Source organism: Balearica regulorum, chromosome 13 (assembly GCF_011004875.1).
Source record: "Balearica regulorum gibbericeps isolate bBalReg1 chromosome 13, bBalReg1.pri, whole genome shotgun sequence".
Classification (NCBI taxonomy): Eukaryota; Metazoa; Chordata; class Aves; order Gruiformes; family Gruidae; genus Balearica; species Balearica regulorum.
Genome location: NC_046196.1, coordinates 10,411,079 through 10,433,025, shown reverse-complemented (window position 1 = coordinate 10,433,025; position 21,947 = coordinate 10,411,079). Strand labels below are relative to the sequence as shown.

Below are 21,947 nucleotides of genomic sequence, written 5' to 3'. Positions count from 1 at the left end.
ACACGCTTGCAGGACTCTGCTGCCATCGTATGGCTGAGCAGCGAACTTCAGTCCAATATCAGCATGCAGGTAAAACAGGGGCCATAATGTCTCAGCTCCCAAACTTCCGTCTTGCTCCTTTTCTCGGTCACTGTGTAGGACACTTGTGTCATCTCACATACTCATCTTCTGAGTTCTTGCAGACTGTCCGTAAGGCCAGATCTGTGCTCAAAACTTTGGCCACCATAGCTTGTAATTCTCTTAACAGCAAATTTGCTAAAAGAAATTGCTGTTATAGCTGTGGCTATATTACTGTAACTGCTTAGACAATCTAGAGCACACATGCCTGAAGAATGCCTTGTGACTGCAGTCCATCAATAAAGCTACACCAGCAAAGTTCTTTTTACTAAAATCCTGTTGCATATGCTTTCTGAGGTAAGCTGCCACTTAGAAAATGGAGAATCACTGTGCTGCAGTAGCCCAGATCCAAAAAAACTGGGATGGGAAAACACATATGCAAAGCAGGCTGTCAAAACATAGAAGCAGGGTGCAGAGTGAAGACATGTGCTAAATTCGTTCCAGTACAGCCCCACTGAGGCGTAACGCCACATGGATATCTGTTTCTTGACTTCAGCTTGTAGAACCACGTTGCCTTATGCTTGCTTCTAGATGTAAGCTGGGGCATGTGGACAAAGCTGAACGTCCGCAGTGCTTTCCCTAGCTGTTACACTCAGTACCGGTTACTGGTAGTTCTTCTTGACCTCGGGGAAAACATTTTCTAGTATTATCGCATTAGCATCAGTTTAAAGTGCTGTTACCTTGTTCTTTCTCCATTACTAGGATCTTATTACCAGTTTCCAGAAATTCTTTTGTTAGATCACCATTCTCAGTGGAATGGATCTTTGGACTGCCTGTCTTTGCTTTCAAGGTTTTGGTGCCCTTTCTCCACCCAGCCTTCTGTCTTGTGTTTGCTCTTTGAGATACTGACTCTTGTCTCTACTGGGCGCATGATGCTGGGCTCCATCTGGTATATGAGAAGCTTTCCTTTTGTGTTAGTGAGTTTCCAGAGTGGGAGGCAGGACACACATATGGAAGCAACAGGCTGCCTTGAAAGAAATTAAATTATTGAGAGTATACCAAGAGCATTGCTTGTCTGCATTCACTCCTGTCACTGAGCTGCCCTGGAAGTTCCTTGCTAAAAGCTTGGCTAGTATGGATTCAGATAAATAATATCAGTTCAAATGTTCTAATTTAATTCAGGCTCAAATATGAGAAATCATTGCTTAAATAACACATTTGAATAATTATTTTGGGGAAAATCTAAGTTTTGCCTCCCTGTTTATGACAGCAAAGTGGAAAAGGAGATTATCAAGAAATGCAGAAAGGAAGTATACTGGTAAAATGGCTATTATATTAATGTCCTCTGGAGCATTTGAAGCTAAAGACTTGAAACACAATAACATATATTGTTGAAAATTAGGTAGTGTCCCGTTCAAGCTGAATTAGTTTCAGGTTCTCTGCCTTTTTTCTTTTTTTGTTGTTTTTTTGTTCTGACATACAGCTGAAAGAATTCTTAAGCTAAAAGATAAAAGAAACTTACTTTGCCCAGACATCTTTTTTCTAAGAATTCTTTTCACAAAAGTAAAATTTATGATCAATAAAGATAGTACACACAAAAAAGCTAAAAGCTGCATGGATTGTGAAAACTTAATAGTGTAAATACAGAATGATTGTCTTGGAAAATTTTTCTGCATTTTTCTTGTTCTGCTGCTCAGTGCTTTTGTGATCTATCTAGTTAAGTAAGTTGTAGTGTTTGTCTGCCGTTTCCATATTGCAGTTAAACAGTACTCCAAGACTGAGGATTTTATTGTTACTAGAACAATCAAACCTAAGAAGAATTGTGGATTGCATTCTAGGTGGTACTTCCAGTCAATCGCTTCTGTTACATGAATGATACATCTGTTCTTGTTATAGTTAACTTTCAATAGCTTGTGTAAATAAGCAGTTAACATGAGAAAAAAACAATTAAGTGGAAAGTTGCATTTGTTTGCTGTGTTAAATGCAAAAGTCTAAATAAAAGGCTTTTTACCTAGGCAAGCCACAAGTTTAGCAGATAAATCAGCACACTGTAGCAGAGATGTCATTTTTATCATCACCTAGTGATAATTTTTCAAATATAATAGGCTATTCCTAGTACTCAGCCTTACTGATAGGTAGCATAATATTACCGATTTGTCCAATGAACAGTTGGTTTTCTGGCTTTCTATTTTATGTGCATCGTCTTACCTGTGTTTCCTGTTCAAAAAAATTTAAACCAAGTCATTTTCCCCTACTTTATAAAGAAAAGACCATATAGAATAATAATAATAGGCATATGTGGAGGAGAAAATACTCATAGCTTGCTGGGAAAAAAGGAAAAAGAAAAGATTTATGCAAGCTGTTTGGGCACATGATGAACTTTATATCCATTAAAAGTTTGAGAGTGGAGATCAAGTGAGAAATAGATATGGGAGGTAAGAAAAAAGCATTAAATTGCTGTGTGACAAAGCAGCACTTAAACTGAAGTGACCTCCTTCATTAGCTGCTTTGAATGCAGCTTGTCCATAGGAGATAGTCTGACAGCACTGGTCATACAGATTTACTTGAGTTTAACAAGACTAAATTTTGAATGGGAATGGGGGTTGGATGAGAATCTTTAAAAAGTGTTTAAAAGCCTATCACTAACTTAAACCACTTTAATTCGGAAACAAGTGTATCTGTGTTCAAGATAGAGTAGTTTTAGAGGTTCTTAGCACAGCTCTTACCTTCTTTTAACTCTAGTAGCTGCTTGTTCAGCAGATGTCCTTGTTAACTAAAGCTGAGTGTTTTCTGTAGCATTTCTCAGTCTCTAGTCAGGGATTAATGCCAGACCATCTGTATTATTAACTATCCACAAGAACAGTTCATCTTCACAGCGAAATTTTTTCTCCCTCCATGCATGGAGCAACCAGTGAGATAGGGCCTTGTTGATCGCTGGTCCGTGATGCCTGGTATTTGGTACTGCTTACTCTTGGGGAGAGGGAAGAGTTGGGAATCTCAGCTCTCTGGGATTATGGTCTTCATTCCCATTCAGCAGAAATTCATGAGGATGTGCCATCAGATTTCTGAAGTTTCTATGTTGCATTTGCTATTATTTATATTAGTAAAACTATTGGGGTATCTTGAATAATGATTTGTATCATATTGTCAGAGTCTTACTGTTTTCCAGAGAGGCTTTTTTTTTTTCCCAAAAAAATTTGAGGATGGTTATACTGATAGGTATCTTAATAAAGTAAAGATTTTTCTGCTTTGATATGAACAAAACCTAGGAAACTAATAGAGTCTGATGATAATGCTGTAGTAAATTGAGAGCAATATTGTCCAATATTCTTTTACATCTGATTAAGTCAGAGGGGCTTATTTGAATGTTTGTAGTGGCTGTAAATGGTATTCTTTTAACTGCTAGAATACACTTCTTTTCTTCAATCCTGAGCTAGGAAGAACGTGAGTAATGAAATAAGTACTTTTTTTAAAGCCTTTTCTAGGTAAATGCTCTGGGGTTAATTTGCTTTCTCTGTGGTAGTCAGTAAACATACTTAATGTGCAGAAGGTGTAATGGAATTTTGATTTGCAGTTGCTGAATACGAAACAGGAAAGCATCCCTTTGAGAGCACTGTTGTTTCCTCTCCACCAGAAGGCACTGCCTCCCCAAGTTCAAAAGCAAATGCATTATTTTTTTTTATTACCTTGGAATGTATTGAATTGGTGATTGAAAGTCTTATGGTCTATAATTCATGGATTTCTTTCTAAGCTTTTCTCTGGTCTAGAGCTCTCTTGTTTTTCACAAGAATGACATGATTTTGTGTTTCTAATAAAAATTGTAGATTGTGCAGCTTTGAACAGAAACATTTTTCTGATTTGTTCTTCCTTCCACATGCCCATTCTATTGCAGCAATGGTTCCTATTTTGAAAAGGTACAGTGACTTCATTTTACGAGATTTGTGTTATAAACTTTTCCTGAGGTTTTCCCGCTTCCTAAACCTCAGAAGTATCAGATGGCCTGCAGTACCATTGCAGTTCCTTCCCTGTCACATGGATGAATGTACTGAACAACACTCTCTTTGTGAATGTGCTGGAGATTGGGAGCTTTTTTGAAGAGTTTTCCTTACTGTATGTACAGTCAGCCTGCTCCCACTCTTTCTAGAATAAAGACATCTGCATGGGAGCAAATCATGGAGCTTTGCTTGCCTCTTTCCTGAGGGCTCCTTATGGCTGAGCAAGGAGGAGGCTTTGGGTGGGATTATCATGTCAGGGAGCACCCTGGGCCTTCGGGAGCAGACACATCCAGTAGGCAGATATATCTGGTCTGTGACTTTCATCCTGAAAAAAAGACATGAAAGCTGTAAATTGCATCCCTGTTTTGATAAAGCCTGTGGCATCACAGTGTGCTTCCAGAATGGCGTTAATACTATTTCTTAGGCAGTTCAATATTTGATAGTATTCAGTATTATTGGAACACTCATCATTGCCGTAAAATTAAAACACTGAAAACATAGAAAGCATCTAGTTTCCTTCTGGACTCCATTGTAGCTTTCCAGAATAGAACCAAGTCTCTTCAGATAACATTTAGAAGTCCTTGAGTCTGTATTTATGTGGTACATCTTTTGTATTTCTAGCATTGGACTCCTGCAACAGAAATACAGAGTAATAGAAACTTAAATTGAGTAATAGTTTATAAGAAAGAGGGGCTGTTTCAGCTTGGTGTTTTCTGTGTCCATTTACATTTTCACCATGTTTTCTTCAAAAACTAGGTACAAATTGCACTGAGTATAGGCTAGGTTGCTAAACTACATCTACGTTTTCTGCTGTCAGTTCCCATATAATGAAATGCATTGAGTTGAGGAATGCGCATTTGTGCATACTATAGCTCTCTCAGCTAGTTTTGATTATTTGTAATAGCCCCAAATTGCACTTGATTTAGCTTGCTGTAAATTTTGGTGGTGGTGAATTGTTGTATTTCAAGGGGTAACAAGGCTTAAGCTTGCATTCTGTTCTCATTATAAAAGGAAAAAAAAAAAGTTGAGATTTGAGATTTCTAGTTAGTCATAGATTAATTATGGTTTAAAAAGAAGACCTAGTTCCTTTGTTGTACCCTAAGAAGATCTCTCTCTTAATAGTTATAAAGGAGTTTCAAGAGTATGTAGAACCTGAAGAAGGCTACCAAGGATCACCTCAGAGACGAGGCCCTCCTTCTGGCCAAGAGGATGAACATGTGTCTTTGCCACTTGGAGAAAATGTGCTGACTCACAATCTTGGTATTCCTGTGCTGGTAGTTTGTACAAAAGTGAGTTTCTAGTTCCATTTGCTGCTGTGGAAAAGTTTAATTTCTTTTGGAAGGCATGCTTTATACAGAGGTGCAGAATGAATTCTGGATTAATAGTAAAGGTATTTTTTTTAAAAGCAAGCTTCTGCTATCAGTGTCACGTTTTAATTTTGCTGAAAGGTAATAACCTTATCAGTTATATGTTAATTACTTTATCTTTTGATTTATTGATGGCATTTTAAAACCAAAAGCTCAAAGTAAATGTGATGCGTCTGTAAGACTAAGGAAGTTTTAAGATGTGCTGGCATTAAATGACTGTGTTTTTCTGGTTTTGTTTTTCTCCCTTTCTTCCAGTGTGATGCAGTGAGTGTACTAGAGAAGGAGCATGATTACAGAGAAGAACACTTCGACTTCATTCAGTCACACATTCGTAGATTCTGCTTACAGTGTATCCTTTCCTGCGCTGAAGAGATTTGCTGTAATCTGGAAGCAAGAAAGTACCTTTCAGTGTTCAATTGCACATAAAATTAATCTGAGAAATTGCACTTCAAGATTGCTTGGTGTGTAGTTATTTACTAGGTAGCATTTGTTGTTTCAAAAATGTTGAGAGATGTATAAAGCTTTTTATAGTTCTTAAATTGTGCATGAGATTTGGGGCTTTTGTTCCTTTATAGAGGATTTGTTTTGCATTTGGTGAGGTGGTTTTTCTTGGTTTTCCCCTCAGAACTCACAATTTTCACGTAAACTGCAGATCTGAGCTGTCTCTTAAGTTTTTGACTTTTTCAAAGTTAAGTGCCTGGCAGGATAGGTAACATTTCTGTATGTCAAAGAAAGGTATCATGACGTCTTCTCCTGTTATACCCCCTTCCTCTCCCCAAATACTAAATGGCTGTAGCTTTTGCCTTACTTCTCAACATCAGGTCTAGTAGATACATGTCCATTACCTCCTGTTTTGAAATTCTTACTGTAATTTAAAAGCTATATCTTTCATAATTTTCCTTAAATAAATAATCAGATGGGGCTGCCTTGATTTATACATCAGTTAAGGAGGAAAAGAACCTTGATCTGTTGTATAAGTACATTGTACATAAAACTTACGGTTTTCAGTTTACCACGCCTGCCTTAGTGGTAGAAAAGGATGCAGTTTTTATGTAAGTCAATTGTATAAGTAATGTGGTTTCAGATTGTTTTCTATTAAGCACTACACTTCATATAACACATATAAATAACTTGAATGGTTTGTGTTGTTCAAAAGCTTAGTATGTGACTCTTCTGAAATCCTGAATTAAAACCCCAACATATTGGGTTACTTGACTCAGAGTATACCACACCAGCTTTTTACTATCTTTGGAATTGAGCTGAGGATTAGGACTGACCTATAATAAAATTGCCATATTCAGGTGGAGGGCAGTAAGTAAATGGTCTCTGTAGAAGTGCTTTTTGTGACTGAAAAGGCAAAGCTTTCCTTCTTTTTTATAGACCTGCTGGTTGGGACAATGAAAAGAAAATTGCCATTTTACATGAAAACTTCATAACAGTGAAACCAGAAGATGCATATGAGGACTTCATTGTAAAACCTCCTGTAAGAAAGGTAAAAAAGGGTAAACTTTTCCCTGTCCTCCCACAAATAAGTGCAGTTTGCTTGAATAGCTATTAATATTGAAGAACTCAAAATCTAAATACAATTTTTTTCTGTATCCAAATGTGTGAAACATCAGGCTTTCGTTTTCCAGCTGTTTAAAATACTGCAGGCGAACACAGAAATTACTTACTTTTGTGCATGAAAGGCAGTCCAGATATCACCATTTCACATGAACCTTTTTGTACGCGTGGGGCAAGACTGCTTTCTGAAAATGGACATTACTGTTGTAGGGCTTACACAATTTACATATGGCACTGAGGTTACCACGTAAAGGTAAATCTTGTAGAAGACGACAGTATATCACTATCGCATTAACATACTATTAATAACATATTTCTTCATGTAAGGCAAGAGCAGTAAATAATCCATGTGATTTCTATATATATTGCTGATTTTGTGAGTACAGGCACACAATGGATATAGGATATGTCTAAAATGGATAATATGGAAAACTATAGATTTTCTTTGTGTTTGGTTTTTAAAGAGTAAAGAATGGTATTAAAGATTTGCCTCTTTTTCTTCCCTTTTGATCACTAAAACATGAAATCAGTGAGTTTTTTCAGTTTTTATTTCTAATAACAAAATATTTTGTTCAACAGTTAGTCCATGATAAAGAGCTGGCAGCAGAAGATGAACAAGTATTTCTTATGAAGCAGCAGGTAAGAATGGAAGAATGAAAGTAAGACCTTACTAAATAAGAGTTCACTTTAAGCTCTCCACTGTTATTGCCTTCAGTTTTTCATTCCGCATTGAAATCACTAGATAGCCACTTTCCAGCTTTGCAAATTCAAATGTGATTGTGAAATAACTTTTATTTTTAACAAATACGAGTACAAAATATGGCACTTGGCAAGTTGAAAGGAAAATAGGCTGAGAACAGAAATAATTTACATTTCAAAGGAGAAGAGCAAGAAGATAATTTAAAATTTCACAACATAGATGTGTTGATCTTCGATACTTTTAAGACATCTTTTAATAACATCTTAGTGTTGCAGTTTTCTCACAGTCAGAGGCTTGAAAAACTTTTAAGGTATGAAATGTGGCTATGCTGTACCTTGTTATTTTATTTACTGCTCTACTGCTTAAAAACCCCCTAATAATACTTCCCTGTATAGTTGATTATAAATATCATAGAGGTTACAGACCTTGGTGTCTGCGGTTGTGGCTTATAGTTCTGGAACGACTGTGTAAGACAAAGGATTGAAGTTTGTGCATTTTAACACTGTTCTCTAGTGGTAAAGTCTGGAAGTATATAAATATCAAAGAGGAAGCCTGTAAATATCAGAAAAAACAAATTAATTGCTTCACTGTATTTTATTCCTTTATATTTGCTGAAATACATTTAATATTCTTAATATGTTGTTTTTGCAGTCATTCCTTGCCAAACAGCCAGCAACGCCTACAAGAGCATCAGTAAGTAAATCCAAGAGAAGAGTAGGAGGTGTTTTGTTTCTTTCTAGGAAAGAGGGAATGATTCTAACCTGTGGACAAAATGGTTACAACCATTTTGTAAATGTAAAATACAGAATCTCCTCAAACTGGAAAAAAAGAAAAAAGTGGCAATATTTTAAAATGTTGCTTACAAATCACTTAATTCTAATTCTCTGTGGAAACAGAAATATCCAGTGATTATCAAACTGAAAATTTCCTACAGTGATTCATCTTTTCTTTTAGTGGAGGCACATGCCCCAGTTAACTGGAATTGTTTTGCTTGAGGTTTTTTTTCCCCAGTGTGCATGTACTACAGTGCCAATTTAAAGATTTAAAAAGTAATTTGTATGTAATGTTACATTTGCTTTATGTAAGTAGTCCATTTAAGTTCTTCTCTGATTTGTGTGATTTGGACTTTTTTTAAGGAATCTCCTGCAAGAGGGCCTGCAGGATCCCCAAGAACTCAAGGCAGAGCTGGTCCCGCCAATGTACCCAGTGCCTCACCAATAACATCAGTTAAGAAACCAGATCCAAATATTAAAAGTATGAATAAGCTTTTTACTGTTTTTATTATTTCCCTTAAGAAAATCCCCTTGTGTAGAAAGATTTTGGAATTTATTCACTAATGGTATAGTTAGTTTAATAACAGGAATTAATGACATAGCTTTAGGTTTGATTTTCCTTATTTTTCCCTTTTTTTTTTTTGAGATATGACTTGAAGTAGAGTTCTGTTATTGCCAAGCAGTCAGTCAGAGTTCAAATACGTTATTTCCTTAAGTTGCCTAAATACATTTATTATGCATCCATTGGATTATTAGAGTGGGGACTGCTTTAAACTATGTGCAGTTTTATACTTCATATCACTTATTCTGGAATCCACAATGGAACCTGTTCTTCTACTAAACCCTCCTAGACTGTCATTTTCTGTAGTACATGAAGTAACTTGGAAATTACACCCTCTCCCCTCCCTCAGCCCTAAGATGGAGCTCCATGTTGTTGAGTGGTTTCTTTCCCCTCTCTGCATTAAGGAAGTTGGTAGGGCCAGTATTGTTTTTAATTACGCGCTGCGGTGCCGTACCTCACAGTGGACAAAATACTCGTGCAGTTCTGGATCATGTCTCGTTGCTGTATATCCAAGTTCTGATTTATGAGGAGTAGTGTGGCATGAAAGACTGCACTAAAACGTCTGTGCAGTTTGTTCATGGACTTATAAGTCTTTGAATTGCACATCCATACTTAATACTTTGTTTCTTGGCTTCTACATTTAGAAAAAACAAAAGCATACAAATATTTAGATTAAAATGTTGTGACCCTCCCCTCATTCCAGAAGAGGGGGATCCATTCTATCATTTACCAGCAATAACTGTTCTGTGATATATATATTTTGTTTTGTTTTTTATTTAGATAACGCTGCAAGTGAAGGTGTCTTGGCTAGTTTCTTTAACAGTCTCTTGAGCAAAAAGACTGGCTCTCCTGGGAGTCCTGGTGCTGGAGGAGTGCAAAGTACAGCCAAGAAATCAGGTATTGGACTTGTTATTGCAGGCCGTTTTGTATATTTTTAATATTTTATTTGGCCCACATTGGTCTAACTGCATCTTTTAAATAGGTCAATAAAGTGACAGACCTTGACAGACGACAGTGCCAAAATGTGCAGTCTTTAAAAAAAGAACTGCTGCAACTTCATAACTCCAGGGCTTCTATTAAGCCTGTCATAAATTGAGTCTTAGGGTGAAGTTATACTGCAGGGATATAACTAACATTTGAGTCCTGATCATGTTCAGAAGTGCTGCTTTTTAAAAATTTTTTACTTTAGAATTTCTTCCTTTCTTGACACTTAACTGTTGCTTGAAGGAAATGCAGTTTATTGGGTTTGGACTGTAGTTTCCAGGCAAACTATTGAAATCTCTCCAGAGTTCAAGTTTACATGAATTACTTCTTAGAACAGCTTGAAGTTATTCTCTCATTATTTAGTATTTTATTGTGATGCAACACAACCGCTAACACTGATCAAGTGGCTTTGTGCTGTGTATGTGCCTATGATTTCATTGTATGGCTGATAAGTAATTGCACTGAAAAGAAACCCTTCAGAATACTTAGTACCTGTACAAAACTCAGTGTTGTAAAATGCATGGTTATTCCTCCCGATATTAGAAATTTACTACTTTGATTATTTCTTTTTGATATTGGCATTCCCATAGCACTTACATTCAGGAGCTTTCCTTCCAGAATTATTTCCCTACTAAATTATTGATAGATATTCTACTTATGAAACCAGGTAAAATGTAATGGTGATGCGAAACCCATGGTTTCTGATCCCTAGAGCAGTGTCAGGCCCAGACATTCTGAACTGGAAATAAATATATGATATTGCCAGTGGATATTGCCAGTAAGAGAACCAGAGCAGTTGTTGGAGTGTTGGTATTTGAACTGAAACTATTCCTGGGGAGAGGGAAGTAAAGATATTTTTTAAAATTTATTTTTATTATTTTTTCTTTTTTTTTTTTTTAGTTGGGAAGGGTTTTATATGACATTCCATGCTCTGAAAGCTGAAAAATGGGGAGAATTTGACTTACGGCAAGTCAGTATTTTGTTGGTAGTTTTTTGGTTTTTGTTAGCGTGACAGATTCTGTAAGTTATCTTTATTAAATTTATTATAACTATAACAAAATAATTATTTGTATTATATATTAGTTACATAATAATATTGTATCTACAGTATAAAAAAATTAATTAATTCTTTCTTAATCCAGAATGCCCTCTTCAGTTAACACTGAAAGGTGTCCCCTGCTTCATCAAGTGCAGCCTCGTGCTATTACTGACCACAAGGTCAAATTAACTGTTTTTATAGAAATAGGACTAGAATTCACTTTTAAGGATTGTTTCGTCCTTGCTCTTTATCTAAAGCAGAATCAGTTAGGGCGTTCCTGGCTAGTGATTAAAAAGCAAGCAAACTCTGAAATAAAAGATGTAATGTCATCTCTCCAGGAAGCCTGTTCCAGTACTTAATTTATTAGTTATTTTTTCTCTTGTACAGTCAGTAGTTCTTAATTGCAGCACTGTTTATCTTGTTCAAGTGGAGACAGAGATCAGTGTAACCCCTTTGTCTTTGCAGCAGTCTTTTGCATATTTGAAAGCTATTACTCTTTTGCCTGTGACTTTTGTCTGGACTACAAGAATACACTTCTGTTGGCCTTTCCTCACAGGACATGTTTTTTATGACTCTGATAATTCTTGCTATTCTCCTTTGTACTGTCTACTCGGATGACCTGTTTCTTTTGGTGCTCAGAAATGAATGCAGTATGTCAGATGAGGCTTTGTCTGCCAAAGTAGGGGTTACTTAATCTGTATTATGTAGTGTGCTTCTGTTTAGATGTCTTAGTGTGATGCTAGGTTTTTTTCATCTGTATAATATTGATCAGGATGTGTTACAACAATACAACAATACAATACAATTTAATACAATTTCTGCCTCCTAGTAGGAGGTTTTCTGGTCTGTATCAAATTACCTTAGTATTTCAAAAGGTCGTACATTTGCTTAATCATTGTTTTCCATTCTATTTTTATGCACCACTTTGATAATCTATATAAATAACTTTTTACCTCCAATCCTGTCTTTCAAAATCCTTTGTAGTCCCTTCAAGCATGCTTGCCTAGATGCCTGATATCTTCAACAGTTTGGCACGGTTGATTGCTGTGTAGAAATACTGACTGGTATTATGGATAACTAATGGATAACTTTATGAATTACAATACATTCATTTTTCTGAAATACCAAGACTTTTTTTTCTAGTTTATTTATATGAAGGTTATGCGAGATGTGATACCGACCACTTCTCCCTTTTCCACAGGACCTGTTATTCTATCATAGAAAGAAATTTGGTTGGCTTGACGCAACTTGTTGGTAACAGATCCATGTTGATTGTTGTGCTGGTAGGCTGTTTGTAAGCACCTAAAACATAATTGCAATTTCTGGGAAAAATACTAGAGTAAAAACTAACTAGTCTGTAATGGGCTTTACACTCTTTCCTCTTTCAGTCTTCTAGAACATCATGTGCCTTTCAGGAGTTTTCAAAGATAACAGATGGCTCTGTGTACCTTTTTTTTTGTGTCAGCATTAACTTCTAATTTAAATAGATTGTTTCTCTCCTGAAACATCTAGAGACAGCAGTCATACATCCTTTCTTAACTTTCTTGTTTTGTTAGACTAAATTAGACAAGTTCTTTTCTAGTCCTTTGTTAGAGGTTGAGCTTTGTTTTCCCTACTAGTTTCTTCTTCCTTAGTTCACATCACTGGCTTATCTTTTCTTGACCGTGAGTGATTAGAATTGTGTGCCGCACTCCAGATATATCTCAGTGTAGTGCCTGGTACAGCAGTTCTCTTTCTCTGGTGGAAGTACTTCTCCTGAGTGATCTGAAGATCGCAGTTGGCTTTTCTTGGCTGCATCAAGTTGGCAGCTCACACTCGTTCCCTGACTTTCAGAACACAACAATCGGCTTTCACTCATAAGAGAATATGCCTATTCCTTGTCAGCTGATGTGCTCACATCTTACATGCAACCAATATAAGATTAAACTTTCCTGAGAAGGTAAGGGCTCCTAACACTGGTGTCTGAAAAGCTCTCGTTGAGCTTCTAAAGTCGCTGGTGCTGGTGATAACAGAAAAGATTACTTGCTCTTTCGTGGAAGAGTTGAAGAGAGTATCTTGGAGAAGTCTTATTTATGGCAGCATCCTCTGGGCGAGTAGATGTGCTAAAACAATCTTTGTAGGCATTTTAAATGTCTAATCTTAACTGTTTGAAGAGCCCTACATTTTCAGAAGGTTGACACTAGAAATATTTAGCTTTAAAGAGACCATCTGTTTCTCCCACAGCTATGAATATCCTGTGGTTGAAACGTTGAGTTTCTGTCACAGGATGAGGGAGACATTGTGGATCTCAACTACTGGTCAGCCTGATTGAGTGACTGGTTTCTGCTACGTTAACTCTTACTTGAGAGAACTCTCTCATCTGGGCAGATGCTGCAATGTCATGTCCATTTTTCATGCTGTGTAATTCCTCACCCATCTTATTTGTCTTTATGTTTCTGGACTGTCTTTCTTCCATGTGTAGACCATGGTATTTCAAAGAACTTCAGTTGGTGGTTTCTGTGGTAGATTATTTTTCTTCGCATGGACTTCTAGACTTAAAAAGTTGTTTCATTTATATTCACAAGAATCTTCTTGTGAAATTCTAAGATTTGCCTTCACCCTTCTATTCCTGTGCAATAGATAACGAACTAGGGTTCCCTGCTCTCTAATCTAGAAAGGAGAATACATATAATTGTAAGGAACACATCTAATTGACATTACCATCCTTGACAATATTTTTGTAGGGAAACTGAAAGCAAATATCAATTTAATTTATAACAGAGGGGAAATTTTTATTTTCTTAAAAAACAGCTCCTTGTATTTCTTCTCCTTTGAAAGATGCTCACCTATGGCGGTGTTTAAGGGGAGTTTGTAAACCTACATATCATTGAACAGCTTGGCAATGTTTTTCCTGTCCAGTCTGAGGTAGTTGCAGGAGACAGCTGCTTGCTATTATTTGGGAGGCTTAAAGATCCTGTTCATCTAGCATTAAAAAAAAAAAAAAAAAAAAAAGCCACAGTTTTGTTTAGACCTACTTTTGTTTGAGCAAGAATTTTGTGTGGCTTTTATTGTCTTAGGGTTTAGGGGTTCTTTAACTCCAAGGTACCAATAGTCTACACATATAGCGTCTTGTATTGTAAGTTATATTACAGTGATACTAATTTTTTAATTTTGTTTAAATACTCATGCTTTGAATAGATGCTATTAAAGAGTACTGTGGCTTATGACTAGTGCTTAAATCTGAAACCTTTATAGTGATTAAAGGTAACCTTTTAACTTGGTTATGTCTTTGTACTTTGGAAAAAAACACTTAAATCTCTAACAGTCAAATCTTGCCTTCTTAATGTTTTCAGCATGTACCCTGGAAAAAATCCACCTAATATTTCACACACATTTGAGCTGGAAAACAGATGCTTGTTAAATTCTTTGGCTATGTAAGGAAGCTGTACATGGTTATATAATCTACTTTTTGTCTAAAAATATAGCTTTTTAATCTTAAATGCTTGTATGCTCTAAGCATTAGAATATACTATTCCAATTTTAGTGATTAATTTGTCTGTGGGTTTATAATTTTCAGAATGAGAGAATTAAACTGATGGTTCAGAGAATTGTTAAGAAGTTTTGAGTCTAATATAAAAATGTAAGATATGCCTTTCCATGAAATACTTCAGTGTGTCTGTTTCCAATTGAAGGAGTCCTTTGAAATGACTGCTCTGAGATATTACATGAATATGCAATTCATGTCCCCTTTTTTAAGGGAAACATTGTCTGCAGACATAAAAGTGTTCTTCCTGTTAGTTGTTTAATATTAAAACACAGCAAGTATAAGTGTGACCAAACAAATGTGATTTTTGTAGCAGGTGCCCTATGCACCTTGGAAAACTTGTTAAAATCTGGGTCTAAATAAAATCCTTGCTATGAATAATAATAGAATTGTGTACAGCTGATTTTCACAGAAAATTCTAAATGTGGTGGTTTTTAAAATGTTACTTGCTGAAAATATATCACTGGTATTTTTATACTTTATGCTGCTGTATAATTCAGCATTTCATCTTTTTAAAGTGAATCAAACCTTAGTATTTATCAGTCTTTACACAGACATTACCTTACATTGCATCAGGCTCTGTGTTCTTGGGTAGATAGCAAAATAATGAGGAAATGCAATAATATATTGTCATACAAAAGTGATTTTATGAATACTTGTACTCATCAGTTAAAACATTTCATTGAAACTAGATTGCTTTAACCTTGTCCTTTTTCTTTTTAGGACAGAAAACAGTTTTAACAAATGTTCAAGAGGAATTGGATAGGATGACTCGCAAGCCAGACTCTATGGTAACAACAAACTCTCCTCCAACAGAGAATGAAGCTTGATAGCGCATAAAAAATGCATATGTAAATGACCAAATAACTATGTATATTGATCTGATAAGACCAGGAATTTTCTGCTATGGCAGATGCTATCAGTTTTCTTGGGGCAGGGGAAATGAGCTTACTACATCATTGCCTTGTCCCAGTAAAAAGTGCACATTCAGGAAGTTTGCATATAAAATCCCTCTGTATAAGATAACCATTTAGAGTTTATATAGGGCAATTCTTTTGGTTTTGGAGGTAAGCAGGTGCGGCTGCATTTCCTGTTGTGAAGAACACAGAGAAGAAAAATGGAGAATTCTTACTAAAATACTACTACTGACTGCACACAAGGCAAGAAAGAGAAATGAAACCCTCTTTCAGAGTTACTGGAATTGGCTACTTGTATGTTTGCAAATGCATTATATTCTTGGAAAGGTGGTGGTGGTGTAATAGAGCATTAATTAGGTGACAGAAGCCTAGGTAGGGAACGGAGCCCTAAAAGGGGAAACAGATTTGGGACAGTGAGAAACTAGAATGTTGGGTTGATTGGAGAGGAGCAATGTTGTTAAATCCTGTGTTTCACATAGGGTAAATAATCACTGTTTTAAAAAGACTACTTTCCATTGGAGAATTCCAGGCCAAACACTAAGCATCATGGGAGTTTATTCTTGTTATAAATCTTGTTTTAGTTTTTAAAAACGTCTAAGAGCGTGGATGCCCTTTCTGGTGTAGCTGACAAAGGGAGAAACTATAACTTGTTTAGATCCAAGTGCCTGGCACAGCGTGTGATGTGTCTTTAGAAGGTGCTTGAATTTATTGTGCACTGTAGTACAAACAGTCACTGTTTGGTTTTATTTTAAAATCAGTAGTTTGGCGACTTGTATTTAATTTTAAATCCTGTTTTCTGATAGCTTCTGCCTTTTTTTATGCCAAGAGGCTAGCCTATGAAAAATGGTGGGTGACGTATCATTTTCCCATAATGAAATGTGCTACAGAACACTCTCAGTATTTTTTCCTTACTTTTTGTAACTAAATATTAGCTACCAAGCTAAAATTGATTCCTGCCTTACACCTATGGAGGTTTTTAAAAAAACTTTCAAGGCCCTAGTTCCAACCACATCTGCTGCAGGTGCAGCCAACTCCAATTCTGACGGTAACCTAAAAAATATGAACGCGTACGTGATGAGCACACTCAATAACTTGTTTTATATTTTCTTTAATGTAGCATTTCATTTGGAAAGATGGGTTGTGGTTGTCCCCCTTGCTCTAATGGAGCTCTGTCCATGGTCACATAAAACCATCATTCTGTACAAACAAACAAAACTGCTATGGTTACTGAAATGGCACTTTGATTTTATATACAGTATGCTTGTTTTACATGTACACACTACCATAAATTAAAAATGCCAAGCATATTCTGTGCTCTTAATGCTGAAGGGAAAAACCACAATTTGAATTATGCAGAGTTTACTTTTTATTGATATGAACTTGTTGTACTAAATCTGATGTCTGGATATAACTTCCCTAATATATATTGTTACTTAAATATACAGAACTAGATTGACCACTAACACAGTACTGGATGTTAACTTCAAATCCTATGTTACATCAAGAGGCTGTTCTTGTAAGTCTGTCTAAACATTATCTAGAAAGCTAAGAGTATTTACTTGCCTCTTTGACAAACATTAACATGAGTATGTTATTTGTGCCAGTTTTTTTGTTGAAAATACTATATTTTCTCTTTTTTTTTTACTTTTTTTTAATAAACGGTATGACCTGAAGTTACACAGTTGTCTAGATAACAGTTAGACTAAGACTGTAGTTGGCTGATGGATAATGTGGGTGTGCTTCCTGGTGTAATGGGTGCCAGTTGCAAGTTACCACACCAGAAGAAGTAATTACACACTGTCCTCCTGACACTGAGAATTGAGATTGGAGACTAAAACATCAAAAACTTGACAGAAAAATTGAAAAAGTGTGTGATCGTAATGGGATATAGTTTGAAAACCTCAGTCTGAAACTGCATTTTTTTTGTCATCTAACCTGATAAGCACTTTCTCTAGCAATATGGCTAAAACTTAAAATTGAAGTACTTTCCAGTTCTATAAAAATGTTAAATATACTAAAAATGATCAAAACTGGTAATGTATGATAACTTACTAGCTTTGCAGAAAGATGCTTCTGACAAAACAGAAACAGATTTCCGGTTTCTAATTGCAAGTGAATGCTCCTAGTGTACTGAAAGTTGTAAGTAATGTAGCATCCTGTGGTTGCCAAAGTCTGTCAACTTTGGTGAGCTGCACAGTTGTTATTCTGGTGTCTTCAAGCATTGGAACCAAAGGCCAAATTGCAAACAGCCTTTACATTTTCAAGTGAAACATCATTTTATTTGCAGATACACTTGTATGGTAGACTGTTTAAACTATTATATGACTATATTTATATGCATTATAGTGACTGCATCTACTGTTCACGTTTAAACTAAGAAAACAAAAGATGAAAGCATTCAACTTGAAGCAAATAGAAAAGTTTAAAGATTGGCCCTCCATAAAAATGCTGTGGTTATGCTGCTTGATTTTAAGTTTGCACTTTTTTTATTGGCATTTAAAAAACCTGTTTAAACTGAACAGAATTTCATATTTTATTTAATTTAACTACATTGAAAGTGACTGCTCTGTACATCATGAACTTAACAATATACATGCTGTAAATGGAAGTTCACTGTCCTGTATACAAAGTTTATTGTTTTTTTCCAACTTACAATTAGGACTGCAAATGTATGAAACAAACTTTAGTCCAGTTGTATGGCTTTAACCAGGTGCAGTATGCAGTCATGTGGAATCTTGCTTTCTAGTGCTGGCAAAATGAGGACGTCTTTAATTACTGGCTTCAATAAACACGAATCCAGACTGCTTTATGCTGTGCTTTGTTCTTGTTTTTAAGATCCCCCTTTTAGAGCTGTTTCTGTGGGAGCAGAGTATTAGTGAGTTCTGTGAAGAGGAGAAAGAAGTTGGCTTGTACAGTTGTGTACCTTAGTGACAACTTCCTCCTTGGAAGTTCTTGTACCAGCCTTTGCTAATGCAACTCCTTTCTGGAGTTTAGAGCACGCACCTTGTGTAAGTAAAGCGAAGTTGGTGTAGCTACATTTGCAGAGAGAGGTGTGCTCGTGCTAGCTTATACGTAAACAGTTACGTCAGCAGAACTGGTTTTGATGCAAAGTAATATATTTCATGAGAATGGGGAAACAGTTGTATATTTTCCCAGGTGAAGATGTATACCTTCTAATATATTTTGTGGAATACTGTCTCTAAGCAGAGCAGTGGTCCTAAATTTGCAGGATTAAAATCCAGGTTATGAGAAGTTTAAGGATTAAATTGCTTGAGTGGTGCAAATGCCTCTACTCTGCCAATAGCAAGGCTAAGTTTTCTCCCGTCCGTGGGTGTAACAAGTTCTTCCTAGTAAGCATAGAAAGAGTAGACTGATCTAATTAGGATTCTACTTGTTTGCTTCATTGATACTTTAACTGGATGCCTATATATTCCCCTGCATAGATTGAAGTTCTATTACTGATGTTTCTTGAGTCACCCTACCTCTGAAATATAAATGAACTAAGCTTTTGGTTTCTAAAATACATAGTTTCTCTAGAAGTAAATCCTTTGAGGCCATGAAACAATTACCATTTTAGAATTGCCATAATGCTTTATGTTTTAATGAGTTCATTAATGTAAATAATTAATTTCAGTCCTTTAAGATGGGATTTGGAAAATATTTTTGAATATATGAAAAGAATTATCTGTTACGTTACTTTGGGAGGAAACTAAATGAAGAGTTCATCTTCAGAGACGCTGAAACTGAAAGTGGCTTTCTTCAGAAAGACTGTAATGGTGGATCAAAATGGAAGAATACCCTTGCAACTCTTAAGTTTAATTTGCTGTTGTTCAACTGTAATTTGTTTTTTTGAAAGCAAAATATCTCCAAATTGAAAAAAAAAAAATTAGGGATATTAAGGTTTTGGTATGGGAAATACTTTGCTGGAGGCTCTAAGCTTGCAAGATGAATCTTTCACCACCTCTGCTGTTCCAGATGATAGTGTTAACTCCTCTGGCTTTTCAGCCACGGCAGCGTTTTGTTACGGAATGAACTTCTCAGATAAGAACTCTTGCTTGAATAAAATCATCAGTTTCTGAGTCTTTGTAGTTCATGCAAGGAAAAGGCTATAGATTATTAGGTTGTTACTGATGACCTAAACCAGACTCGGGTTGTCTGGGTCTATATGTAGAGCTGCATGGAGTATTTAAATTGAATATTTAGTGCCAAAAGCAGAACTTGTCTGTTATTTGGTCTTTTTAATTAGAAAATAAATAATATATTCATAGGATAGAGGCAGTTTAATTCCAAAAGCACACTTTTTCTGGAATTCAGTTTCCCCTTCAAGGCAGTATTGACATAAAGCTTCCAGCCTGTTCTATTACAGCCTTCATAATAATTAATTACTTCTCTGATCCACTCAGATTGTGTGGAGAAGATAATGTAAGCACAAATAATTAGGAAAGCCAACAGTCTGAACTGATGCTTTGGGACACCACATGGCTCTGGTTGCACAAACATCTGAGATTTCTGCAGTCAAATGTAACTGTAGTTATAAACAGCCATTCCATGTAATGGGAGTTGCAGAAGTGCAGCTGAGGATGACTGATGCAAAAGATTTGACTTGTCAGTGTAAGTGGATGTGTAGCACTGTTGCCTTCTGAAATAGCTATGTAATCACTTTGGTTTGTGTTTCGGTATTCATAGTCACAGACTTCTGAGTTACTGGAGGGGTTATATTGGAACCACGCTAATAGTCACATGCGAGAGGTCTGCAAGATAATGTCATAAACAGGGGAAGCAATTAATTTTCTCTGTTGCCTTTGCAGACTTTTTTATAGGGCAGAATCAACATTGCTAGTTGTAACTCTTTTTTATCTGAAGAAAAAGATCCTTGATTCCCCTCTCCCTGACAATTAATTACAGTTATGTTTTGCTGAAGGTTTCTGGAGATTAAATGTTCCAAGTCCAGAAGGTGGCAGACTTGGGATCAGTGCCTGTAGGGAATGCTGTTTAATGTGCTATTGCAAGATGCTGTATGTGTTGCTTGTGATGTTCCCTTAATAACTTGTTTGGCAGGGGTTTTTATGCTAAGCATCCTTCAAAGCATGAATTGCTGAATTTTTTTTCCTCAAACACAAGCAGTTTCATTCAGTTCTGAGAATTTTGTTAATATGGGTTAAGCGCTGCTTCTTTCTAATTTTGAGTTGCCTTAATTAAGACACTCTGGTTTCTTTCTTTCAGAACAAAAGCTGAAATAGGAATGTCCAGTACTAAAAGAAAACAGTTGTATCTGTGCACAAGACAGCTGAATTAGGTTGCACAAGCTATGAATATTCACTTATGAAAATGTTGGTACTTGTTTGTATGTAAGCGTGGCTTTATGAAGCATGTAAAAATGTCATCCTTGTCTCAGATTTGCCAGTGCTTAAAACAACAACAAAATCCTTCAAAAAATGCCAGAAAGGTGTTTGCAACTAAAAGGTGCTAGGAATAGTCTTGCATGAATATTTGCAAGAATGTGCAGTAAAATACTGAAGTTCTTGAGAAAAGGAAACATGCAATTGTAAATCTGTGGTGCTCAGCTTACCAGATGGACAGCATTCCAAAAAACAGGGACTTTCCTTTCAGAAAGGGAATGAAATGACAGCATTAGAATTGCATTATTGACAGAACAGAGGGAATAAGACCACTGAAAAGGTAATGGATGGAGATGGCTACTGAGGCTTGGACCAGATCAACTCTGTGTATTGTTCACTGGAGTTAGAGGCTGAGGACTAGAGGACAGTACACTGACATGCATGTAGTGGCCCAAGTGACCGGCTACAATTTTTGTCTTACCCTATGTTGCCCATTTCCCTCTGTGAAAGAGCCCAGCCAAGTTTTTGGTCTGACACCCACCTTTTGACTGTCCTGCAAGACAGTCTGGGATAGGCACTGAAAGTCTCAGCTTGGTGCAGCGAGTTCACAACATGGTCACAGTGCAAATAGGACTGGTGGCACGTGTTGTGGGGGGGTGGTAACGTGCCTGGGCTGAGGCCCAGTAATTAAAGTCTGTATCTCAGTGCAGGCTTAACCCACATTTTGGTTGCAGAGCAAACTTGGATGTTGCAGTCGTTTAAATGACCTTATTGATCATGTATGTCTTAAATGGTAGGATAAATGTGGAGATGAATGTTACTTGCTGTGGTTGGGTAATAAAACCTGTTTTATATTGATAATAAATTACTAAGTAGTATCAAATTAAAATCTCTTTTCCAGAGGAATCAAATGAAGGACTGGGTGTACTTTGGAGATTATTAGAAAGTGAAGATGTTCAAAATTTTCAGATGGTCTGAAAGACTTAAGTTACTGTGCCCATGGGCAGAGAGGGAGAAGTAGGAAAAAATTCCATTTTATTAAAGATCAGTCACTGACTGCACAGAAAATCTCCTAAATCCAAAACAAAGGCAAAAGAGTAGGGGGAGAGCTCTTGGTACTTCCAGCCA

At 36.3% G+C, this 21,947-nt stretch overlaps 1 protein-coding gene across 1 annotated transcript in view; it reads left to right on the top strand.

Annotated features, from left to right (window-relative positions):
- The window catches only part of DYNC1LI2 (dynein cytoplasmic 1 light intermediate chain 2), a 28,141-nt gene extending 9,852 nt beyond the window's left edge, over positions 1-18,289 (top strand). The window contains exons 5-13 of the mRNA XM_075765662.1: positions 5,175-5,341; positions 5,675-5,768; positions 6,336-6,471; positions 6,800-6,911; positions 7,562-7,621; positions 8,334-8,375; positions 8,819-8,936; positions 9,798-9,914; positions 15,287-18,289. Coding sequence (XP_075621777.1) covers positions 5,175-5,341; positions 5,675-5,768; positions 6,336-6,471; positions 6,800-6,911; positions 7,562-7,621; positions 8,334-8,375; positions 8,819-8,936; positions 9,798-9,914; positions 15,287-15,393 — 953 coding nt within the window. The 3' untranslated portion in view covers positions 15,394-18,289. The remainder of the gene's footprint in view (positions 1-5,174; positions 5,342-5,674; positions 5,769-6,335; positions 6,472-6,799; positions 6,912-7,561; positions 7,622-8,333; positions 8,376-8,818; positions 8,937-9,797; positions 9,915-15,286) is intronic.
- Positions 18,290-21,947: the final 3,658 nt, after the last annotated feature.